The sequence below is a fragment of the Diuraphis noxia genome, unplaced genomic scaffold (assembly GCF_037042655.1).
Source record: "Diuraphis noxia isolate RWA-SAM2 unplaced genomic scaffold, SU_Dnox_SAM2 contig0003, whole genome shotgun sequence".
NCBI lineage: Eukaryota > Metazoa > Arthropoda > Insecta > Hemiptera > Aphididae > Diuraphis > Diuraphis noxia.
The window spans coordinates 62,375,599-62,399,343 of record NW_028301713.1 but is presented as its reverse complement, the minus strand read 5'-3'; the positions used below and the strand labels follow the sequence as shown (position 1 = coordinate 62,399,343).

Genomic DNA, 23,745 nt, shown 5'->3' with positions numbered 1-23,745 from the left:
CCTTTTTTTTTTTTTGAAAAGTACCGTATATACGTAAATGTTTACTTTTAAACCTTCAAAGAACCAACCAGATGCAATTTGAATCCAGAAACGACCCCGACGGGTCCAACGCTGATCGTCGAAGCATTTTTATATTGCTCCATAAGCAGTGGTGTAGCTAACGGGCCACAGGGGCCATGCAGTGCCGCGTTAAGCTATGTTGCCGCCCCGGGGCAAATTAAAATATGCTACCCTTAATTTTTTATTTTATGTTGATCCTTAAAAATTTTCCGCCCTATCAAACACCATAAAATTTGCCGCCCCTGGACAGTTGCCCCTCCTTTCCCTCTGTTAAATGCGGCTCTGGGGCCATGCCCCCCTCCATGGGCCGTACAATATAATATATAAAAAATAATCGTAAATTTATTAATTTTGGCTATGCACCGAATTTTAAAATTTAAAAAAATTTAATGTTTATTGTTTATCAAAACACCGTAGATCGATAAGCGTGTCATTATCATCAATATTTTCTAAATATTAAGAAAATTATAAACACTGTTATTCTGAATGTTATTTATTATCTATTTTTTTTGCCCCTCCCCCCCTTGTAGAAATCCTGGCTACGTCACTGTCCATAAGATTAAGGCAAAAAATTATTATTGAAAAATCAATGTGTTAATCGCTCCGCTCAGAATCTAAAAGGTACTAATTTATTACTAGGTATAGTGTTGTTTCGACTTTTAAAAAAAATTGACGTTGGTACCTACTACAAAATTTTTCTACATTTGTAAATGTGTGGGTTCATTTAAATTTAAAAATAATATTAATATTTGAAGCATAGACCTTAAAGTATTAGTTTATGGATACAACAGTATGCAATTTTGGCGGTATCTAGCACAATGGTCGTAAACTAACGTATAGCCTTGATTGGGTTTGTGGTTATCTGACAATTTATATACCTACTGTGTTGCAAACTTATAAAATTACTTTATGACTTAAATGCATACATCAGATCTAATTCCGTGAACTAAGCACAGTCGTGGATCTAAGGTTGAGGACAGAATAAAATTAAAAAAATTTATCCATGACCACAGCGCTGCAGCAAGCTGCTGAGTGCAGACTGCAGAAAGCTTACTGCTTACAACGATTTAAGAATTTAAGATATCTTAAATCGTGGTGCTTACTGATGTAGAGACAAGAATACTAAGAATAGACATATCTTAGTCCGTGTGTAAAGATAATAAATAGTTGTTATCTGTGTCCAAGACTGATAACTGTTATCTAGTGCTGTTCTGACAATGTTATTGTATTAATTCTAAAACGCCGCGAAATTCGTTGTCGTTATCATGACGCCGTTTGTGCATAGTTGCATTATGACAATAATATATTAATATGACGTGTGTAACAGTCTTCGATTTAAGACTGAACTGACGAATTTATATATAAATTAAACATTAGCTGGGAAAATCCTAATTATGAGCTTTCTGGCTGCCGTATTGGCCTCCGCAGGTACGTCGCCGTCAGTTTTTTCTTTGGTTTCGATTTTATGCACGCACAGCCAATTTTAAACACTTGTTCGTTTCTTTTAATAATTATCGTGTTTTTTGTTGTTGTTGATTTTGTTGAATACTGAAGGCGAGGTAGAAATGACAGATTTGGACAAAAATGTATCAGAACTCAAACACAAAATCACAAACCTCGAATATGACATTAAGGAAGCGATGGAACAGCGTTACATGAAATTCGCAGTGGTGTCCAGGGATGCTGCATCGTTACTAGATACCGCTCAGTCGTATTCGAGCCAAATAAATAACCTAATATCACGAATCGATAGTCAGGTCAACTATAAACATACATATTATTTTACTTACTGTTAAGCGTGTCTACTTTTTTCTAGTTTTGGTCATGGGCTTAAAATCATGTCGGTACTTGATAGTTGAGACTTAATGTTTTAGTGGTCATAAGCTTTTTCTCTCTGTTTATAATGAATATATTTTGTAGTTTTTCCTATTCAATGTGTGAATAATAATAATATGTTTTTCAATCAATTTCTAGACTAAAAGAGAAGTCGTAGACGCCATGTCTGATCTGAAAATGTTTAAATCTACTTTGGAAGAAAACAAAAACAGTTTGACTGTTATAGAACAAGTCCTGGAAGCAAGCATGAATCTAACAAGTGATAGTCAAACTAAACTATCATTAATTGATAGAATTAAAAATTTGGAAACTGCTCAAAACATTTTATTAAACAATGAACATCTAACAAAGTTAGATGTGTATAAACCATTAATGCGAGAACACCAAAGATTAACAGATGTTCTTCATTCAAACTGTGTAGCTGCCTGGAGAAAAAAAATAGAATGGTTGGAGAATGATTCAAACAACCAAGACTCTTTGAGAGTTGTTTTGAAAATATCTGGCAGTCAAGATGATATTTGTGATACAGTGTTCGCATTACAGCATTTTGACAGTCTGAACATTGAAATAAAACAATTCTCAGATAAATTAATGAATTTAATCATAAAACCAATTATTATTCAACATTTAAAAGTTGATATAGTAAAATCTGTGAACGTCTCTACTATGACTCTAAAAGTTTCCAATAATGAAGATGAATTTTTGTCAGAAATAATAAAAAAACTCAAGAATGTATTTGAATTTTTGAATTCGACTCTTCCTACTGACATAAATGAAATCCAAATTATGTCTTACTTAGGATCTTATGCAAGTCACCAATTTTGTAAAGATTTTAAAGACATAGTAATATTTAATGCCATACCAGTTAAATATCATTATCTTAATAATTTTAAAGAAGAATTGATTGAAGTTCTTGAATTTAACAAATATTTATGTGAATTAGGTATATCATTAAAAATTTTATTTAATATTATTAAAGATACCCTCGCATACATGAGGTATATACAATAACATAATATGATCATTTTTTAGGATTTTTTGAAAAATCAAATGATGAATTGGTAAAATATATTGAAAATATTGATAATTTATTTTACACCAAGATTAGTCAATTATACTATGATAGAGCAAGAACTATTATAAAGAAAGATCTTCATGATTTAGTCGAAGTGAACAATGTTAGTTTTATATGTATTATGAGGTTTATTAATGAATTATTATATCATTTATATCTAGTAATTTTTTTTCTTATAGGAAAACAGATGGAGCACTGATGAAGACTTTCATGATGATAATGAGTTTTGTCAAAAAATTTTTGCTTATCCACAAAGTAAAGTGAGGTAAATTAAGAGTTAATTATTTGATTTTAATCTCATATACTAGCTTGTACCTAATGCTACTATATTGATCTCATATTCTGTATTTATATCTATTGAAAATAGTCATTTCTGTATGTTTACAATTTATGGTTAAATATTTAAAGCTTTATTTTTTCTTTTAAATTAAATAGAATCATTTGAGTATTTAAACAGTAAATTTAACATGTTAAATTATTACCTATTTTGCATCATGGTAGGTATTAAATAACACTAATTTATGTTGTACAACCATTGTCCATAGTTCTTGAAAATGTGCTTAAACCCCCCTACCAAACATAAAGTTTGTTTCCACAGCAAGCAGCACCACTCATTTAAATATAATATATTCTTTAAATCAAATAATTATCTTGTTACATAATCGAAGAAGTATTTGAAACATTGTATTATTGAAGTAAAAAAAATTAAACACATCTTTATATTAAAAATAAGTTATTAATATAATTTGTATCATTATATTATTTACTTATAGTTTGAAAAATATGATGATGTAAACATTTAAATGTGTGTATTGATCTTTGATAGATTTCTAAAGGAGGAATTGTACTTAAGTCTTCAAGTAATATTTCTGACGGAATAAATAAAATAAAGCTTTGAAAATGTAACGAAAAATTGTTAAAAATTACTATAGTAGGTACTAATGTATCATACTTACTATTAATACTTTTAGATTGTTATTATTCTTATACTTAAATAACTAGAGTTTGCTGATATATATTTAGGTTCTAATTCTAATGGTATTAACATTTATTTATATATATATATATATTATATATATTAGAAATATACAATAATATTATTATTATGTATATTAAAAATTTATAAACATACATTTGTAATAATGTTTACAATACGCATATGCGGGGAAAGGGGAGAAAAAAATATATATACATACAAATCATGAGGCTTAAGAAGAGTAGCTACCCAGTGGTAACACTCAAACAAAATGAATATAACTATTATATAGTTATAACATCAGATGTTATAACTATTATACCAGATGTGATCATCCGTTGATGACACCCCAAGGTTTGGAAGAGGTCATAGATTATTTCTATTTGTTAGTTTATCAGTAGGTTCCTACACCGTTTATGCTTGAATCGTTTGGAAGGATATTCAGGGATGAACAAGAAAGAAATATTGTTCATGAGTGGGTTTCTGTGGTTTAGTAGGCGATTATGAAATCGTTTGTAGTTTTTTTTAGTTACATTTGCAACAAGCTTTTTAAATTGTTTATTAATCAATTATATGCACATACCAAGCTTAAAAATAATTTTTTTTTAGTTCTTAACTACATTTTTCTTATGTATACAACAATATTGTTAACAGTTAATATAGGCACAAGAAAATTTTAAACTATTTGTTTTTATTTTTATTTTTCTCATTGTTTATAAATTTTTTTTTTTTTATTTAGTGATATGCAACGATTTGTATCAAACTCAGACTTCAATACCTATTGGTACTTAACTATCCCTTAAGGATTAAAGATACATATCAAATTTTTTTCTTGAAAATCATAAAAGTAATCATTGTAATTGATTAGTGTGTACATAAGTATTATTTCTCTTACTAATAAAACAATAATATACAAATAAATCTTACGTCCAGCAATGACATAAAGAATTCAACTGTGGGGTACCTTGAAAATCTCAAACCTAATCGAATTTTAAGCGTTCCAATTAATATCTCTCTGTGTCCTCTCTAATGCTCCTTGGTACGTCAGCAACCGCACACTACATAAAGGCCTCAACATACCATCAATATCCTCACTTGCCTTTCATCATTATAACAAATTTCATAAAAACGCTTTTAACCATTCAAACCCACTCATATCTAAACTCTCTTCTTGTACAATATCTGATAAAGTGATAACCCCCTTTGTTGTCTCAAACGTAAATGGCTATGTGATTTATTAAATTATCCATAGTTCTTACTTTATACAGTGAAAACTATAACAAATCTGAAAGGACCATGTCATTTCTTTTGTTATTGAGAATTTTCGTAATAAAGAGTAATTAATAGGCTTTAAATCAAACCAACCATTATATGTTAACTTAATGTTATTTACGTAATATATAGTTTTTCGTTGTAACGAGTTTCGTTATACAGAGTTTTCACTATATTTATAAAGATACCTCCCCCCCTAAGTTTAAATTGGAAATAGTGTCACTGGACATTTCCTTCACTCAAGTTTTTATGTCTTGTAACTATCATCACATTTACTTATTATATACATTTTTATGTAGATCGTAATTCTTAAATTTCTTTTATAAAAAAAAAATATTTTTGATTTTTTTAAATGCTTTTAAAAAACTGTATATACCTTATTTCTAAGTATAATAGTAACTTATGTATTAGCGTTTAATTAAACATTAATAAACGATGGCAGCAGGGGAGTAGTAATGTTCACACAGATCCTCCCCTGCTGTCGGTTCAAACAGAAAAAAAAAAAAAGTATAATAGTAACTTAATCTTTAAGCAAAGGCAACCATTTAAATAAATGAAAAAAGAATCTTAAGGAATTTATTGATATAACTTGTATAGAAAACAGTATAGTAATTTTAAGTTCTTAGAAGACAGACAGACAAAAAAATATTTATTTTTATACATATTGATGGATTACGATATTAATTTAATACAAATAATTATTTTTTTCAGTAAATCATTATTAGAATTTCTAGATCTTATTGATACAGTAGCCTCAGAAATGTCTACCATACCAGAAAATAGTACTTGGAGATATCATGATATTTTAAACAACATAACAATTATGTATTGTGATGTAATACCACTTCAGCATTGCAAAGTGCTAGAATTTCATCCTCAGCAATCTGGTATATAAATTATTTTACCATTCTTTTCATCTATAATTTAACTTTATAATTTATGTTTATACCTTTACAAATAGCTGTTCTTTACAATAACATTATGTATTTTACTCGAAAATTGGCTGAGTTAAGTCCAACCTACAAGAATTTGCTTATTGTCCATTTGCTTGAAAAGCTAAAGAATTTAGCTAGTGAAATACTCCATTCTCAATGCAAACAGCAAATTACACAAATTGAAAAAATTGTTAATCAATCTGGTAAGAATTGATATTAAAAATAAAATTTTATAAAATTATTTTAAGTTAATTTGAATCTAACACATTTCTTATACATTTTCATAATTTAATAAAATGTTTAAAACTTGTTGGTTTATTAAGCTTATATATGCATTCATTTGTTTTTAGATATTATTTTGATGGCTGTAAACTCAAATTTAGGTTATTCTGTTGAAAAAAGTATGTCACAGTGTTATGATCTTTTATCAATCCTGAGTGATTTGTGGAGAGATATTTTGCCATCAACTGTTTATTGTAAATTTATGGGTAAATACAAAAAATTAAATTGGTTTCAGACAAATCGCTTAATTTGTTTATTTTATTTTTAGGTTATTCGTGCAATGGATTATTTGAGTGTGTTGTTAATAAACTATTCACCTTAGAAGACATATCAGCTACTTCAGCCGAACAGTACTCATCCATTTTCAACAAAATTATCAAAGATATTCCATCCTTTTTTCCGGTATTTTAAATATAATGTGAATATATACTATAATACTATAATTATATGTATTTTGTATGATTGATTTTAGGAGCCCAAAGAAGTTCATAGATATGTTCCTAAATGGTGGCAGTTAAATGAATTAGTATATATATTGAGTTCAAGTATGAAAGACATTGAAAATCGTTGGGCGGATGGGAAAGGTCCATTGGCTAATGAATTAAAAGTTGATCAAATAAAATGCTTGCTGAAAGCTCTATTTCAAAACACTGATAGAAGAGCAGCATTGCTCAAACATATCTTAGCTACTGCACAATCATAGTGAACTTTTAATAGATTTATAATTACGTTATTACCAATTTTACTTGAATATTATACAATTATGAAAATAATTTTTATAAAATGTTATATTGATAATTATAACATTTAAAACTTAAAATAATTGTTGTAGAAAATACTCTGTTTAAAAATATACAAGTTATATTATTATTTATAATTATAGGGTCAATTAATTAATTAATAAAAATAATTCATTTTATAATAAAAGTAGAAACTAATTTAAATTTATGATATGATATGTATTAACAAATTCAACTTTAACTTATTTATTTTAATATCATCGTAAACATTAAAATCCGAAGTGTTAACACTTGTTAACTTCTCCCGGGGAAATAACGTCAAAAATCTAGCCGCTGGACCGAGAATCGAACTTAGGTCTCTCGCTTGCCGTTTGATTGCTCTACCACTAAGCTACCCGACCCGCATAGACCCATGATGCTATATCCCCAAGTTAACGGATGTTTACACACTTAATGTGTTAAAAATGCTTAACTTTTAGGATATGAATTAGGTTCTTGTACATAATGAGTGTTCATTGTGAAAAACTGAACTTGAACAAAAGTAGTTTTATTCAAAATGTCATTAATATTTTTGGAATTAACCAAAGAAATATGCAGATTTTATTTATCGATACCGAATTATATATTTGAATATATTTTTTCTATTTTTTGAATAATACCTGTACTTTTTAAAATATTATATACCATAAAATTATAAATTTTATAAATAAAAGCATTTTTATAGGTATTTATATGTTGAAAAAAATTAAACCTTTATTTAGCTTAAATTTGAAAATTTTGTTATTTTGCCCTTTCCTGAAAAGTTGCCTATGGGTGTCCATGGATCTATCACCCCTTCCTCTAAATACCCCACTGTATTGAAGATAATATGGCCCTAAAATTTTTAAAACTTCTGCATTACCATGTTTTATAAACACTTATTTTCGATTCATACTTTAATTTTAGATTTGTTTATGTCATTGCATCAGCCTCGGAACAATAACTTTACTGCTAGATGTAGTTTATCAGCTATCCTGGATTACTTTACAAACTCAGAGTCCTACTACCTAATCATTTAATCTTTTTTAAGCAATAGATCTTTTAGGATATCATGTGACAACGCGTTGACACATATTCGGAATACCATTTGGATACGATTAATGTTGGAGTTCCCCAAGGAAGCATCCTTGATCCCACTCTACAGCATAGATACACCTCAGACATCCCACTCAACGGAGACATGACCTTTTGCAATTTCATAGATGATACTGGTATTATTGCCACTGATTTTATTATAATATTGCATAACTTTAAATTTAACATACATAGATATGTACCTACACAGATATCATACATCTAAAATTTACCTAAAAACAGATATATTTAGTTTAAATATTCAGGTTATACAGTGGTGTATCCAAGATTTTAGTACTATGAGTCTGCCTCACTTACGAGAGGCCACTGTGTAGAAACACTCGAAACTTTAACAAACTATTTAAAATATATTATTGAGTTATTACCTGGTTATTTAATATTACCTATTTATTATTTATATCACAGTTTGATACCAAAATTCAATATAACTATTTAAATGATATAAGTTATAAATAATTGTTAAATAAATTTTAAATTTTACAAACTTCAGTTTTTCAAATAGGAACCTTATTTATTTTTATTAATAAGCAGATTTCTTTTTTTTGAGAACTTCATGTATCTAAATAATAATTAAAACTATTAGTTATTGAGTTATGTAACATTGTGACTTAAGGATAATATGTCTTTAGTAATGGGTTAAGTAGTTAAGGAGCTTAGACGATTTGAAAAAGTTAGCAATTACTATTGATTAATCAATACCTATAAATTATTTGTAAAAATGATCCAAGTATAATAAATACTATATCTAACATTACATATAGTTTTTATTTTTTTAAAACCATTTATAAGGATTATTATCCCGGTATAAATATTGTATTATTTGTATTAATTCAGAAACTACTCATTAGAGTTTTGATTGAGATACATCAAAATTTACAAAAAAAAAAAAAAAATAATATCCACTTGACAATTTTCATGAAAAAATGGGGTTCTCAATTGAAAAATAGAATGTGGTATCATCACAGGATACTTAACCTAACCTTAAGTAATGTAAAAAATATCAGAACTTTGAAAATATGGTCTTTAAGTCTACTAAAAATTTTGAATTTGAATAAATGTACTTGTATACATTATATCATTACAATACAGTGTGTTCACCAATTTAGGGAACACTGAATTTCTCGGCCGGATTTGTTTGGAATAAATCGATTTTTTTTTTACAAACTGGTTGTATATGAATACACATTTTTCGATACATTTCAAAATTTTTTGAGAATTTTGTCTGCGCATTTGGTCACTTTTTTTTTTAAATACCAACATCTATTTTTAACACTTTCGGATAGGCCTATTTTTTTAAAGTAATTTTCATGTATCAACTATGGCTCTAAGTTCAATATTGACTGAATAAGAGCCATGTCAGTTTTATTAAATAATACATTTTTAAAATTATTTTTAAACATTTATAATTAATTCTTATTGGTTACTTTTTGAATATTTGTACGAATTTTTTTTTTAGAAATGTTATAAACTTATAAATAAGACTAACATAATATGGATACAAAATTTTTTATTAAAAATCGACTGGGTACAACTGGTACAAGTGAACAATAGTTATTTTATAATTACACAATTAATTAAATAAATTGTTCATAGTTTCCTCTCTATTTTCAGCACGACGGATCTCCTGCTCATAATGCTCATCTCATATTATTAGAGAAATTGAGCATATGAGGGAAAATGGTTTGCCACTTATGACCCCATTGAATCGCCAGCAAGATCTCCAGATATTATTCCACTCTATTTTTTTCATTTTAAAACAATAGTCTACGCAGATCCACCTGCAGTAAATCTAGCAGATTTAAAAAATAAAATTGTGGTTGCGTGTAATAACCTTACCGAAAACCAAATCATGTCATCAACCAATAGAGGATGTCTACAGCGTTTTAAATAATTATGCTTCGTCGCTTCGACAATCACAGAGCAAACTTTGAACAATTTATTTAATTTATTGAAGACCAAATTCTCAAAAAATGTTGAAATGTATCGAAAAATATGTATTCATATACTACCAGTTTGTAAAAAAAAAAATTGATTTATTCCAAACAAATCCGGTAGAGGAATTCTGTGTTCCCTAAATCGGTGAACACACTGTATATAATTATATTTTTATAGAAACATTCTTAGTCTGTGCACATTTTATAAATTATTATATTAGTTATTTAATATTAGTTTAATAACGATTATAATTGTACATATTTTTTTTTAATAATAAAGATGTTATGTATAATGTCATTTTGAGGGGCCACATTTTACTGAGGAAATAACTATGGGTCAGCTAACCTCCCAAACTCCCTCCTAGACGGCTAGACCAGACTCGAAATAAATTTGTTAATTTTATATTAAAAAAGCGAAAATTAATATATTTTAAATAAAAATTGTAAGCAATCAGTAATACGCCACGTATTATATTATGTTTTATTTAAATTCCCATAAAATAACTAAAATATCTATTTTTATTCATAAAATCTATTCAATTTTATCCGAATCTGAACTTAGTTTCCATTAAAAAAATTGTTTATAATTGTTTTTAGATTTTTAGGATTACGGCATTAATTACTTATGAGAAATCTTGTTTTAAATTTTCAATCTTTAACTATATTTAATAAAAATATATTTATAAATTATGAAAAGAATAAATATATTCGAACTTGATTTGTATGACTTTATTTTGGATGATGAATGATGATTGGGGAGGCCAAACCCTCTGATTTTCAACAGTGATTGTTATAATATTTTGTTGATGATTGAATATATTTTAAATTTAAAATGCATACAAAATGGTAGATGCATGGACAAAAATAAATAATAATAATAATAATGAATAATGATATATTTAGAATTAAGATTATCAATTTTTAAATTTTTCTGTTCCTTCAAGCTACAGTATAATTCACCACGCGTAGATATGAATTCCGATGTGTTATATACTTACCTATATACGGTCACACTGTCAATGGCGTTGAAACTGATAATCATATGTTTTAGATGTTGATAACAAGTTTCTCAATTTTCGTATGTACTTTCAGTCCTTGGAGCGTACACTGGTACACTATTAATTTTACATCGAATACAAAAAGGTTGTAGGGATTTTTCAAAATGGCATCCCGTTTATTAACCATCCAAACACCTTTGAAGGCCTTCACATTGAAATCGGGAGTTGCTCAGGTAAGTGCTTAATACGGCGCACAGATTTGGAATATCCTTATCTCCGTACTCACATCGTTTTGCACAGGTACCCAATTGCTGGAAGTCTACAGTGGCATCGTGTGTCTCTCCTCGAGTGAATGTCCCAGAGACTAAGGTCACCACACTCGAAAATGGTATGCGAGTGGCCACGGAAGACAACGGTTCGCAAACAGCGACTGTCGGGTTGTGGATCGATGCCGGCTCTAGGTGGGAAACTGCAAGTAATAATGGTGTTGCTCATTTCGTTGAACATATGCTATTTAAGGCAAGTACATTCATATGATGTATATATGGCCGTTTCTAACATGCAATATAACTTCTGTAGGGCACACCAACGAGATCACAGACTGCACTCGAATTGGAAATTGAAAACATTGGTGCCCATTTGAACGCATACACTTCTCGGGAACAAACTGTTTTTTATGCCAAATCCTTAAAAAGCGATGTACCTAAAGCTGTTGAAATTTTGTCCGACATTCTTCAAAACTCTAACTTTGGTAAGTTAAAATATTTAGTTGAAAGTATAGACTGGCCCATCATATTTATAGTGCTGTATCAGAGTAGCTTGGTAACTAAAAAGTGATACCTCTCTTTTCACTAGAAATGTGTAGAAGGCCGTTCTATAAAAAATTATCATTAAGGACAATTTTCTTAAATTTAACTTTCTTAATACATCAACATATTTAATTAATGTCTTTAATATTTCATTATGACGTACATTTTTACATAATTTTTTATTTAAATAAGCTGTTTTATTATAGTTTAAAAATTATTTTTAATTTTGAAATAGTAATTTTTTCATATTTTTAGTTTGAATATCAAACAGAATCAACATTTTGTTCAAAAATTGACTGAATCAAAATAAATATTTATGATATATATAAATTCTAATAAAATTAATTTATATTAAAAGTTGTTTTAATTTAAAAAGAATAATAAAATGTTTTGAAATGTTACTAGCAATAAAATTATTATAATCTGAATAATTTTTGAAGTGTTTAATTATGTAACTAACAGGAGAAAATGAGATTGACAGAGAACGTGGAGTGATTCTTAGGGAAATGCAAGAAGTTGAAACTAATTTACAAGAAGTTGTATTTGATTACTTGCATGCTACTGCATACCAAGGAACACCTTTAGGTCAAACAATTCTAGGACCAACTGAAAACATAAAGTAAAATAAAAATTGTTTTAGTTAAAAATAAATTGTGATAATTTTGTGTTTATTTGTTTCAGTTCCTTGAAACGTAAAGAACTTAAAGAATATGTAGACTTGTTCTATAGACCATCTCGTCTTGTATTAGCTGGTGCTGGTGGGGTAAACCACCAAGAATTGGTTGATCTTGCTAAAACATTATTTAAAAACCCAAAAAATTTGAACATGGAAGCTGATGTTCCTCATTACTCTAAGTGTAGATTCACTGGTACGAATACTCTCAATTTCAGAGTTATTTAAAACTTATGAATATATTTTTACATGATTAACTTAGTTTTATATTATTTGAATCCAGGATCTGAAATCAAAGCTCGAGATGATTCCCTACCCTTGGCACATGTTGCAATTGCAGTTGAAAGCTGTGGTTGGGCTGATGCTGATAACATACCTTTAATGGTAGCAAATACCATAATTGGATCTTGGGATCGTTCTCAAGGAGGTGGTAACAACAATGCCAATCGTTTGGCCCGTTTTGCCGATTCGTTAGATCTATGCCACTCTTTCCAGTCATTCAACACTTGTTACAAAGATACTGGTTTGTGGGGAGCGTACTTTGTATGTGATAAAATGAAGATAAGTGTAAGTTACCATACTGCAAAAAACATCACATAAAAACAAGATGTACAACTTAAATATATTTAGTTGTAGGTTATTTGATGTAAAAGACAATTTTGATTTATTTGTTTTTTTAGGAATTCACTTTCCATTTACAAGAAGAATGGATGAGATTATGTGCTTCTGTGACTGATGCTGAGGTTGAACGTGCCAAGAACGTTTTGAAAACAAACATGTTATTACAGTTGGACACATCTACACAAGTATGTGAAGATATTGGCCGTCAATTATTATGCTATAACAGACGTATACCCCCTCATGAGTTGGAAGCTCGTATCGATGTGAGTAATATTTTAAATATCATTGTTAAAAACACATTACTCAAACACTTGTTGTTTTCTTATTTAGGATGTTAGTGCCAAGAACATTCACGACATCGCTATGAAATATCTGTTTGATAGATGTCCAGCTGTTGCAGCTGTTGGTCCAGTGGAACAATTAGTTGATTACAATAGGTTGAGAGCTGCTATGCGTTGGGTAGTTTTGTAAATTTGTCAGATTAAATTCTTTTGTTTTCATTCATACCACTTATTATGCCGTTTCTGCAGTAACATTCTACTCAATTCAAGCAATCTGTCAAACAAGTTTTCGATTTATTGATGTACAAAATCATCAAACATTTTTATATTTATATAATTCTGTACAATTTTGTTTAGAGACGGTGTTAATTGTATTTTTGTTGATTAGGACAATATTAAATACAAATATATATAATTTTTTTTCCTCTCATTTTTTTTTTAGTTTTATAGTTGTCTTAATCACTTAATAGTAAACAGTGTTTGGTGAAAAGTTGATCTCTATACATGCCTATATGATATATTGATAAATGATAACTAAAAGGTCTTATTAAACTTGCTGTAACTCCTTTTATGTGCATAATAGTGAAAACCCAAAATAGGTACTCACTGAATGATATATTTCATGACTAAATAATGTATTTTACAATTTTATTTATTAATACAACAGGTAATTTTTTTATCAGTGAACACTTGTTATTTATAATAATATTAACAGTTTTGAAAAAAAATTCTTTAGTTCTTATTCGTTAATAAAAATTTGTAGGTAGTTAATAATTTTTATGCTCAATATTTTTAATATTTTTCTAAGTATTTTGGGACATGAAAATTGAATTTAGGACAATTTATTTTTATTAATGTATTAATAGAGTATTTAACGTCAAGATCATTGGAATAGAGGTAAGTGGCATTACTCTGTAAAATGTTGACCCTCTACTCCACTTACATAATTTAAAATATCACTTATCTTAATTTTAACTTTTATTTACCAAAATATTTAGTTAAATATTCTGATTTCAAAGATTGAATTAATTGTATATTGTTATTCAAAAAAGTAGAATGACAAATTTTTGAAAATATAATTTTTAATAAAAATGTTGTACTTCGACCTTTACTTAAATCTTAACTGTCAATCTACTCATTATTCCCTTTTAGGGCCAACACGTCCTAAATATATTAACTATGTTTAATGTATTTAGTTTTCATTATTGATTATGATATCAAATTAACCAAAAATTCCTTTCATATTATATGACCCACATTTTTATATTATAGGTGATGCCAATAGTCTCCAAAAGAGCAATGTCGTATCTGTGTACATTAATAGAGGACTTTTCTTCTTTTCTATTATGGCACCACCACTTGAGTGCTGAACCGTTTGCACATTATTTGGAGGTCCCCATAAATTGTTTGTTGTAAAAAATAAAACAATGATATACAACATTGATTATCTCATGTTGACAGTTTCTACTATCTTAAGCAAAGCTTATGTATATTCATAGACTCAAGACTCATCTTGAGTGGCCTAACCACCCATACTAATACTGCAATATATAATATTAAATTATCATACCTTCAGTTCAGATAACTAACATACAAAGTATATTGTACATATATTATGTACTAGTCTCCTGAATGTGGTACAGATGCATTAATATTTTAAACTACATAACCAATATCATGTACTAGAGTAGGAGAGGGCAAAATATTTTGTATATACTTACAATACAATATGTACCAAATTTTTCCCTATTGCTTTCATATTTTTACCCGGTCCACTTATCGCCCCTCCTCTGTAAAACCACCAGTATAAAATGAAAAACACTAAAATTAAGTAGAACTGTCAATAAATGTTATTTTCTAGAAACTAATATATATCTTAACTACTAAGCTTAAAAGTTTATTAGATTACTATTATTAATCTAAAGAATTATTAAAAATGTTCATCTAAACATTAAGGTTTGCTAATTGGATAGTTTTTGAATATCTAATAGTATCCTAATTCCTAAATCATAATATATAATATGTTTATCACATAATATAACAGTTTTATTTTTGCCCCACAAAACATACAAAAATAAATTACAGAAAAGATTGTACATTATAATATAAATAAATGTCACATGATACTGCATATCACATAATCTTTAAATATACAAATAATTGAAATTTTAGAATTAAATTAAACCGTTTTAACCTAATGGATGCGCTAAAAAAAATGTGTACATGTTAAATGTTTAATAATCACAATATGAATATTAATAGCAACAATAAAATAAATCCTAGTTCGATCAATATTTTATCAAATGTATAATATAAAATATTAAAGTAAAGAATTTCATTTATTTACTTTTTCAATAATCAAAAACATTATTTTAGACATTAAAATAAAATTAGTAACCAAGTGAAAACATTTTTGATAATCACAGAAAAATAATATATTTGTGTTAAGTTTTACTTTTTTTTAAATTTTTTTGATTTATTAGATTTATGTCTACCAATATTCTTCTTCCTCACACCCATTGCGCCTTCTTCATCATCGTCAAGATCTCTCTTACCTTTCTTATCTCCCATATCTTTCATATTCTGAAATTTTAAACATAGTTTTTATTAACATTAGTATACAATTTTTGAAATTAACAATATTGTTAATATTAACCATTTTTGCCAGTCTTTGAGCTTCGGCCACACGTTCTTGTAAACACATTACTTCATCGTCCTCGACTTGATATAGTGGCAACTTTTTGCCAATTAGTTGTTCTATCCTTTGATACAATTCAATATCATACTGAAAATAATAAAATATTTTTCTCATTAAACACAAAAGGTTAATTTTTATACACAAGAACAAAACTTAATTTATCCAATTTTGGAAAGCGTTCCAGAATGAGGCGGTAGTTATTTGACTAAGAATGACACTATGCACAGTCATTACTTAAAGTAAAAGAACAATAAAATTAGAATTTTTGTAGCCAATTTTTAAAAAAGTTGTAACACACGTATAGTACATAAAAACATGGGACCCAGGGGGAGGAGCTGTTGGACCTGGATTATAGGAACTTTTTCAATGAATTAGTCATATTTGAAATGTTGATAGGAATACATATTTTGTTAGGCCTATAAAAACATTTAAAACAGGAGCCCAAAATTTAATGAGGAAGCCATCACAGAAAAGTAGATCAACATTCTTGCCCTATTATCCCAAATTGTGATTATCACTGTCTCAATGAATATAAATTAATAAAAATAAGACTTAAATTAATAGAAATTATGTAACATTATTAGTTTGAATTCTTCTGAATAGGTTTTGGCTATTCTTATAAGCTTCGATAACTAGCTTTGTTAATTTGCATAATACATGCAGTATTATTTAGCATGAACAATAACAATACCTGAGTTACAAGTGTAATAGCTTTTCCTGATCTTCCAGCTCTTGCAGTTCGTCCAACTCTGTGAATGTAATCCTTACTATGCGTAGGCATGTCAAAATTGATTACAACATCAACATGTGGGATATCCAAACCTCTGAATTATTGCAATATAAAAATAATAAATGTGAGTAAAAATTCTACTACAAACATATAAAGCAGATCCTTACCTACTGGAAACATCAGTTGATATGAGTATTGATCTAGATTTTGATTTAAATTTATTTAATGAGGCTAATCGCTTATTTTGTGACATCTGACCATGCAATGGTATGGCGTCTAAACCCAAATTTCTGAGTAAAAGAGCTACACGAACAGTTCCATTACAAGTGGCCATAAATACCATAAAAGAATTGCCAGCCATTTCATTTAATATGTGTACTAAATATACGTCCTGAAAATAAAGATAAAAATAATCACAAAAATTAGAACAAACACAGTATAATTAATAATTTTAAATGTTTACTTTGTATTTTACAGGAATGAAAAGGTAATATTGTTGTAGCTGTTCAACTGTTTGGAATTTAGTGGATACTTCTACCCTCACAGGATCAACTAAAGACGCCCGATGTAGCTTTTGTACTTTTTTAGTCATTGTAGCTGAAAATAAAAAAGTTCTCCTTTCACGAGGAATGACTTTTAAAATTTTGTCTACTTCTTCTTCGAAATCCATGTTTAAAATGCGATCAGCTTCATCCATAACCTTTCAATGTCAATTATAAGTTAAACTCTTAAACTGTTACAATCAGACTGTCATTAATGATTACTTACAAGCATTTTTAAATTTCGTAAGCTAAATCCTTTGGTGTTTTCGAGATGATCTACAAGGCGACCAGGTGTTGCTATAATAATATGTGGTTTTTTGGCCAACATTAATGATTGAGCCATCATATCCATGCCACCAACAATAACAGCGCATTTAACACCAATACTCGATCCTAATTAAAAATAAAAATAAACAATGGTTAAAAATTTTAGTTAAATATTAACACAACTATTTATTTAATTTGAAAATATTTACCAAGTGCTTCTATTTGTTCAGATATTTGGAAAGCAAGTTCTCTTGTTGGTGTTAAAATAAGAGCAAAATATCGCTGAGGATTTTCTAATAGTGCTTGTAAAATAGGAATGGCAAAGGCACCTGTTTTTCCAGAACCAGTCTCTGCCAGTCCGATAATATCTTTGCCCTGTAAAGCTACTGGAATAGCTTCTTTTTGTATTTTTGTAGGCGTTTTCCATTTTAATGTTTCACAAGTTTCACACAATACGTCAGTCACACCCTATAATATCAATAGAAAAATAAAGTTTTATTTTATAATATTGATTTGGTATCTCTTATATACCGAAAGACATAATATTTGTATTTACCAAATCTTTGAAAGTCACTAAGACGTCGTCGTCGTCATCGTTAAGTTTTTTTATTTCTTCGGAACTCATACTTACAGGGGCGGACCCAGGGGGGGGTTTGGGAGGTCAGCTGACCCACAATTTTTTCCTCGGTAAATGTGGCCTCTCAAAATGACAAACTACATAAATATGTACAACTACAATAATCAAAATAGAAATAATATTAAATAGTAATATGGGTGATATAAGTCATTTATACGAGTACACAGGTTTGAGAACATTTCTATGAAAATATAATTATAAATCATAATTATTAAGAATTATTAAGAATATTATGACGTATAGAAAGATATGAATACTGGGTATTGAAGTATAAATAGCGCATACGAAATCGTACGGCCAGCGCGTATCAACAAATATTATAATATAAATATTAATTTTTTTTATAGACCTTGTATGATAATTAGATAAGGATATGAGGTACTTAAAATTCTACTGTTTGATTTTTTTTTAATATTAAATACGTAATTCATATTAAATAATAATAAAATTATAAAAGAAAGATTTATCAATTATTAAAAAGAAAAATGATCTTATAGGTACCTAGGTAATAAGATAAACTACGAATTTTAAAATGCAATATAATATAATATTTATAAATGCATTATTTAAATTTATATTTACTATTTCAAAAAAATGAATTGAAATACAAAAGTTTTGTGTGTCATTATAAAATTGTTAGTTTCACTTTTCTCTAATTATTATATAATTATATTTAATAAAGTAAGTCTTGATTATACCTAACCAGCTATACCTATTTTATAGATATTATAACAGAACATGACATTCTACCTCCAGCTTCTTTCGTAAAAGAAGAATTATTAATATAGAAAATTATTGTAATATTATATTTATTCTTTATAGGTATGTTATAATAAAAACATAATTTTGTATATGAATTATTTTTGTATTGGATTTTAACTTTTGAAAGCAGTTATGCAGTTATTGGACATTAAGATAAAATAAATATACTGCAACTATATGTATACAAATATAATAATAAATATGTATAATCTCTTCTCAAAATCTAAAATAGGTACTCAAAATTATTTAAATATTCCAGGTAAGTTTGTTAAATTAATTTTAATTTGAATGTAACAAATAAAAAAAACATTAAATTTGAATTAATTAATAATATCAAAGTTTGTAAGTAAGTTTTAAATTGTATTAAAAAAATAGTTATGACTTGTGTTTTATCTCTTCTACACACTGGCCTCTTGTAAGTGAGGCAGACCCACAGTACTAAGACCCTGGGTTCGCCACTGCATACTTATAACTATTTTGTACAGACAATTTATGAAGATGATACTGATACACAGGCAAACATTGTTATCCAAACCTCAGCCAACAGTTAAACTTAGAGCTCGTACAACTATCGTCTATCACCGTACTGAGTGCAAAAAATTCGCAAGTGCAGTAAAACGGAACATAAAATTAGTATTAGTAATTTAGTACACAATGGAATAGCTGGTGAAACATAATAAATTAAAAAGTGCACTATACTACTATAATACTTACGTAAGTAAATGTAGTAAATAAATAATTTAAATAACAAAAAACATTTAAAAACAATTTTACAAATTAAGTAGTAAGTACATAACCTCAATAATCACATATTCACATGACTGAAATTTGAAGTGGTTACCTTTTAAAAACCAAACCATATAATATAACGTGGTTACGCTCATCGACCTATAAATTCGTTATCATAATTTTCAAGAATTTGATTATTGATAAAACGAACTTTTTAGTTTTTTTTGGTGAAACTCTTAATATTAAAACAGTAAGTCAGTAAAGTATCTTTAGGATCTAATAAGCCGAACTGCTAAACAGCTAAACTAGATTCATAACATGCGAAAACATAGTCCTATCGACTGAAACTCAACTTAGCTCATTATTTTTTCCCCATAATATGCAAACTCCCAACAAGGTTCCTAATTGCCACATCAAGTATAATTATTAAAAGTATAATGCGAATTTTATTTCGCAAGTTATCAGTGTTCACTTTTTCTTATGTTCAAATATATATATTAATATATTACCTACTAGATAAAGGTTTTTTTCCACAAGAGTTTATTATTTATTTCTTAAATCTTAATTCTTTCTAAGTTTTAGTTTGAAAATAGTTGTTCTGTTCGAAAAACAGTGGCGAAATTATGGGCAGAACAGGGATATTTTCCCCAAGATGCTTTTTATTCTTTTGCATGATGTATATTTATTTTGGATTTTAAAGTAATATAATATTTTCAAAAATATATTCGTTTGAACATTCAGCACGATTTCAGATATAAATAATCAAATTATGGGAGTCATTAGGATATTATCAATAACTATTTGAATTTGAAAGTGAGGTATTTAATATTATTTCTCTTCCCAGTCCTGCTTTTGAAACTAAAGTTGACTTTCCCAAGTCTATTATAGGATTCCCAATTCTGGTAAACTATCGTACGCTCAAGCTATTTCTTTTAACCAAAATCATCCCCATTTTGCTTCATTCGTCGAAACATTATTTTCTTCTTTTTTTCCGAGTTCACTGCTATAATAAAGCCCCTCTTGGCCTCCTGTCCTTGTTAATGACTTTATTAAATAAAGGTCAATCATAACTATCTATACCGTTGTACGTCTTCCCATTAATATTGTTATTATTTTATTTTAATTATAAGTTAACAGATAACATCATTAGTTTCATAATTTTATATGTTTATATCTTATTTTAACTGTACCTACCTATAAACTACACTACTTAGTACTTCATAAACTAGTTTACTATGCCTGTCATTACATTCAATTTTTACACATCCATAATGGTGACCTATTCTTCATCTCTACTATACAGCAGAGCGAAACCCACTTGGCCCGCTATTTTTGGTTGAATTCTGTAGGTATGATTTCTATTCAAAGGTTAGCCAAATAAAATTAGTTTTTAAAATATTTATCAATCGTTTAAACTCAACTTTAAATGGATATCATTCAATCAATGAATTATCAATGATTTAAATTTTTAATTAGAACTAATGTCATTTCTAACAAATTATAAAAATTTGGGTCTTATTTTCATGGTTTTATTTATTTTGATTTTCCGTCACTGTGTATTATATTGACTGTATATGATATAATATGATGTATGGATTAAAACTAAGATAATATTATGTGCGATATGCTTTTAAATTACTATGTAGTCATAGATAATATAGAATTATATTTAATATTAATTAATATTGTCAAATATTATCAATGTATTTATTTAATATTTAGCATGATGCATCATCAACATAATATAATATACATTACATTATATAGATATTACATATTATTAGTATAATATAGGCGTTGGTTGTGACCTCGTGAGCGTGACTGAGCGAATCAAAATGACAGAATCGGTTGAGACTTCGCAAACGATTTTGAATATTATTTGTCGTAGCCACGAATTAGTGGCTGAAATTTAGTTTAAGATAAAAGTAGAGTTATAAATATGAATTTTTGAATTATTTAGTTCTGAGCCGACTGAGCGGGCTGAGTCGCTGAGTGGGGTAATAAGTTACATAGCCTATTATATAGACTGATGCCGAATCTTAAACTCTTCGGGCCTCGGTACAAAAAAAAAAAAAAATAAAAAAAATAGGAGCCCCTAATTTAAAAATATTTAAAAAAAACATAATATTCACAATATTGAGGCCCCCCAAATATTTCAAAGAGCCGGGACCCAGGTACAATGCACCTTAGATATAAATACAAACAATCTTATGAATTTTGAACTACAAAATAATTTGCAAATATTCATGGTTTTGACGAATTTTTGTCAATATTTGAACTTCAAATGCTAATAAAAAAAAATTTTGCCTGTGTATTCTTATAATTTTTTAATTACTATAAGAATAACTTATGAGGAACTTTGTATTAAATTTTCAAGTATTTTGATTGTGCCAAAAAAATTTTATCGACACTTTAAAAAAAATTTTTCAGAAAAATTGAAAATTTCAGTTGTCTATAAATATCTCAAAAAAAAAATCAAAATATTTTGAAAATTTAATCACGTAAAGAAAATTCCAATCTAAATAACTGGTAAAATTTTCAAGTAGCTACGACTTATACTTTTTGAATAATAACAAATGTTTAAAACCGTTTGTGGTAAAATCGTTATCGTTACGCTATTTCGTAAAAATTTAAAATTCAAACGCACTTAAAATTTTTCCTATACCTAATGATGCTTCGAGTTTTCTCTATAGCTACTTGAAGGAAAACTAATAGAAAACTTAGTGTTATATTTTTAATCCTTAGTTATAAACGCAAAAAATTTTATGATTTTTCAACTTCAAAATCACTTGCAAATTTTCGCGTTTTCGACAGATATCGTAAAAATTTGAACTATAAACGCTTAAAAAAAAATTGTGACTAACGAATTTTATTTATTTTTTTATCTACAAAAAGAATACCCCATTAGGAACCTTGTATTAAATTTTCAAGTTTTTTTGGTCGTCCAACATTTTTTTACCGGCACTTCAAAAAAAAATTCTCATAAAAATCGAAAATATCAGTGGTCTATACATAACTCTTAAAAAATCAACAATTTTTGAAAATGAAAATGAAAATAAAAATGAAAATTTCAAGTATTTACAGTGATTAGTTTTTGAATTACAACCATATATAAAAAAATAGATTTGGTCGAAAACCGGTTTTGCGTAAAATTCCCGTTTTCTGTCATTTTTTTTTTTGTGTTTCTCGATTTTTTTGAAAACTATTGGAAAATGTTTACTTTTGACCTATATAATGCACCAAGGATATTCACTTTTACATCGGAAACCAACCCCAAAGTTTGAAATTGAAGCATTATTTCGACTAGTTATGCTGTACACAGACACAAAAAAAACAAAACAAAAAACACACATTATTGTAAAATCTATACATTCATCACTCCGTTCAGAATCTAAAATAAATTCATCTAGATGAAAAAAAAATTTACAAGTTTCTGTCAGATGACCGAAATAGTATAATGAATTAATGAATTACTCGTACTCGACTAATCCGAATGATACAATTCAATTAATTCAAATTTGAAATGATTCGAATCGTTTGAACGGCTGATAAATGACAATTCCCAAATCCCAATATGCCCATCTTTATAACTTATCATTAATTCTATATTTATCATGCAATTTAGATACATAATATTCTGTGATTTAGTTCTTATCACGTGATTACACTTATCAACTATATTTAATATCAGGAGAAGAACTGACCGATTTCCGCTACGTTATGAGAACACTGATATTTGGCGTCCTTGAACTGG

General features: G+C 28.0%; 3 protein-coding genes across 6 annotated transcripts; 2 read left to right on the top strand and 1 right to left on the bottom strand.

The window, feature by feature from the left end:
• The first annotated feature begins 1,307 nt into the window (after positions 1-1,307).
• Zw10 (Zeste-white 10 kinetochore protein) lies at positions 1,308-9,064 on the top strand. Its single transcript, XM_015511070.2, has 10 exons — positions 1,308-1,488; positions 1,615-1,817; positions 2,035-2,839; positions 2,929-3,074; positions 3,151-3,236; positions 5,931-6,106; positions 6,181-6,357; positions 6,505-6,642; positions 6,705-6,838; positions 6,909-9,064. The coding sequence occupies exons 1-10, from the start codon at positions 1,455-1,457 to the stop codon at positions 7,137-7,139; spliced, it is 2,130 nt and encodes a 709-aa protein (XP_015366556.2). The 5' UTR covers positions 1,308-1,454; the 3' UTR covers positions 7,140-9,064.
• A 2,252-nt stretch (positions 9,065-11,316) lies between these two features.
• Positions 11,317-14,056, top strand: UQCR-C1 (Ubiquinol-cytochrome c reductase core protein 1). Its single transcript, XM_015511065.2, has 8 exons — positions 11,317-11,475; positions 11,543-11,761; positions 11,822-11,993; positions 12,514-12,670; positions 12,733-12,920; positions 13,008-13,291; positions 13,405-13,608; positions 13,676-14,056. The coding sequence occupies exons 1-8, from the start codon at positions 11,407-11,409 to the stop codon at positions 13,814-13,816; spliced, it is 1,434 nt and encodes a 477-aa protein (XP_015366551.1). The 5' UTR covers positions 11,317-11,406; the 3' UTR covers positions 13,817-14,056.
• A 1,890-nt stretch (positions 14,057-15,946) lies between these two features.
• pths (probable ATP-dependent RNA helicase DDX47) lies at positions 15,947-20,131 on the bottom strand. Of its 4 annotated transcripts, none has more exons than XM_015511063.2 (9): positions 19,977-20,131; positions 18,420-18,595; positions 18,073-18,331; positions 17,823-17,989; positions 17,518-17,754; positions 17,222-17,445; positions 17,016-17,148; positions 16,283-16,411; positions 15,947-16,209 (listed from the first exon to the last, which is right to left on the bottom strand). In XM_015511063.2, the coding sequence occupies exons 2-9, from the start codon at positions 18,486-18,488 to the stop codon at positions 16,078-16,080; spliced, it is 1,350 nt and encodes a 449-aa protein (XP_015366549.1). In that variant the 5' UTR covers positions 18,489-18,595; positions 19,977-20,131; the 3' UTR covers positions 15,947-16,077. The 4 variants fall into 4 exon arrangements, with proteins under 4 accessions (XP_015366549.1, XP_089078781.1, XP_089078780.1 ...); XM_089222655.1 differs by having other exon boundaries at positions 18,420-18,577; positions 19,977-20,075; XM_089222654.1 differs by lacking the exon at positions 19,977-20,131 and adding an exon at positions 19,798-19,965.
• Positions 20,132-23,745: the final 3,614 nt, after the last annotated feature.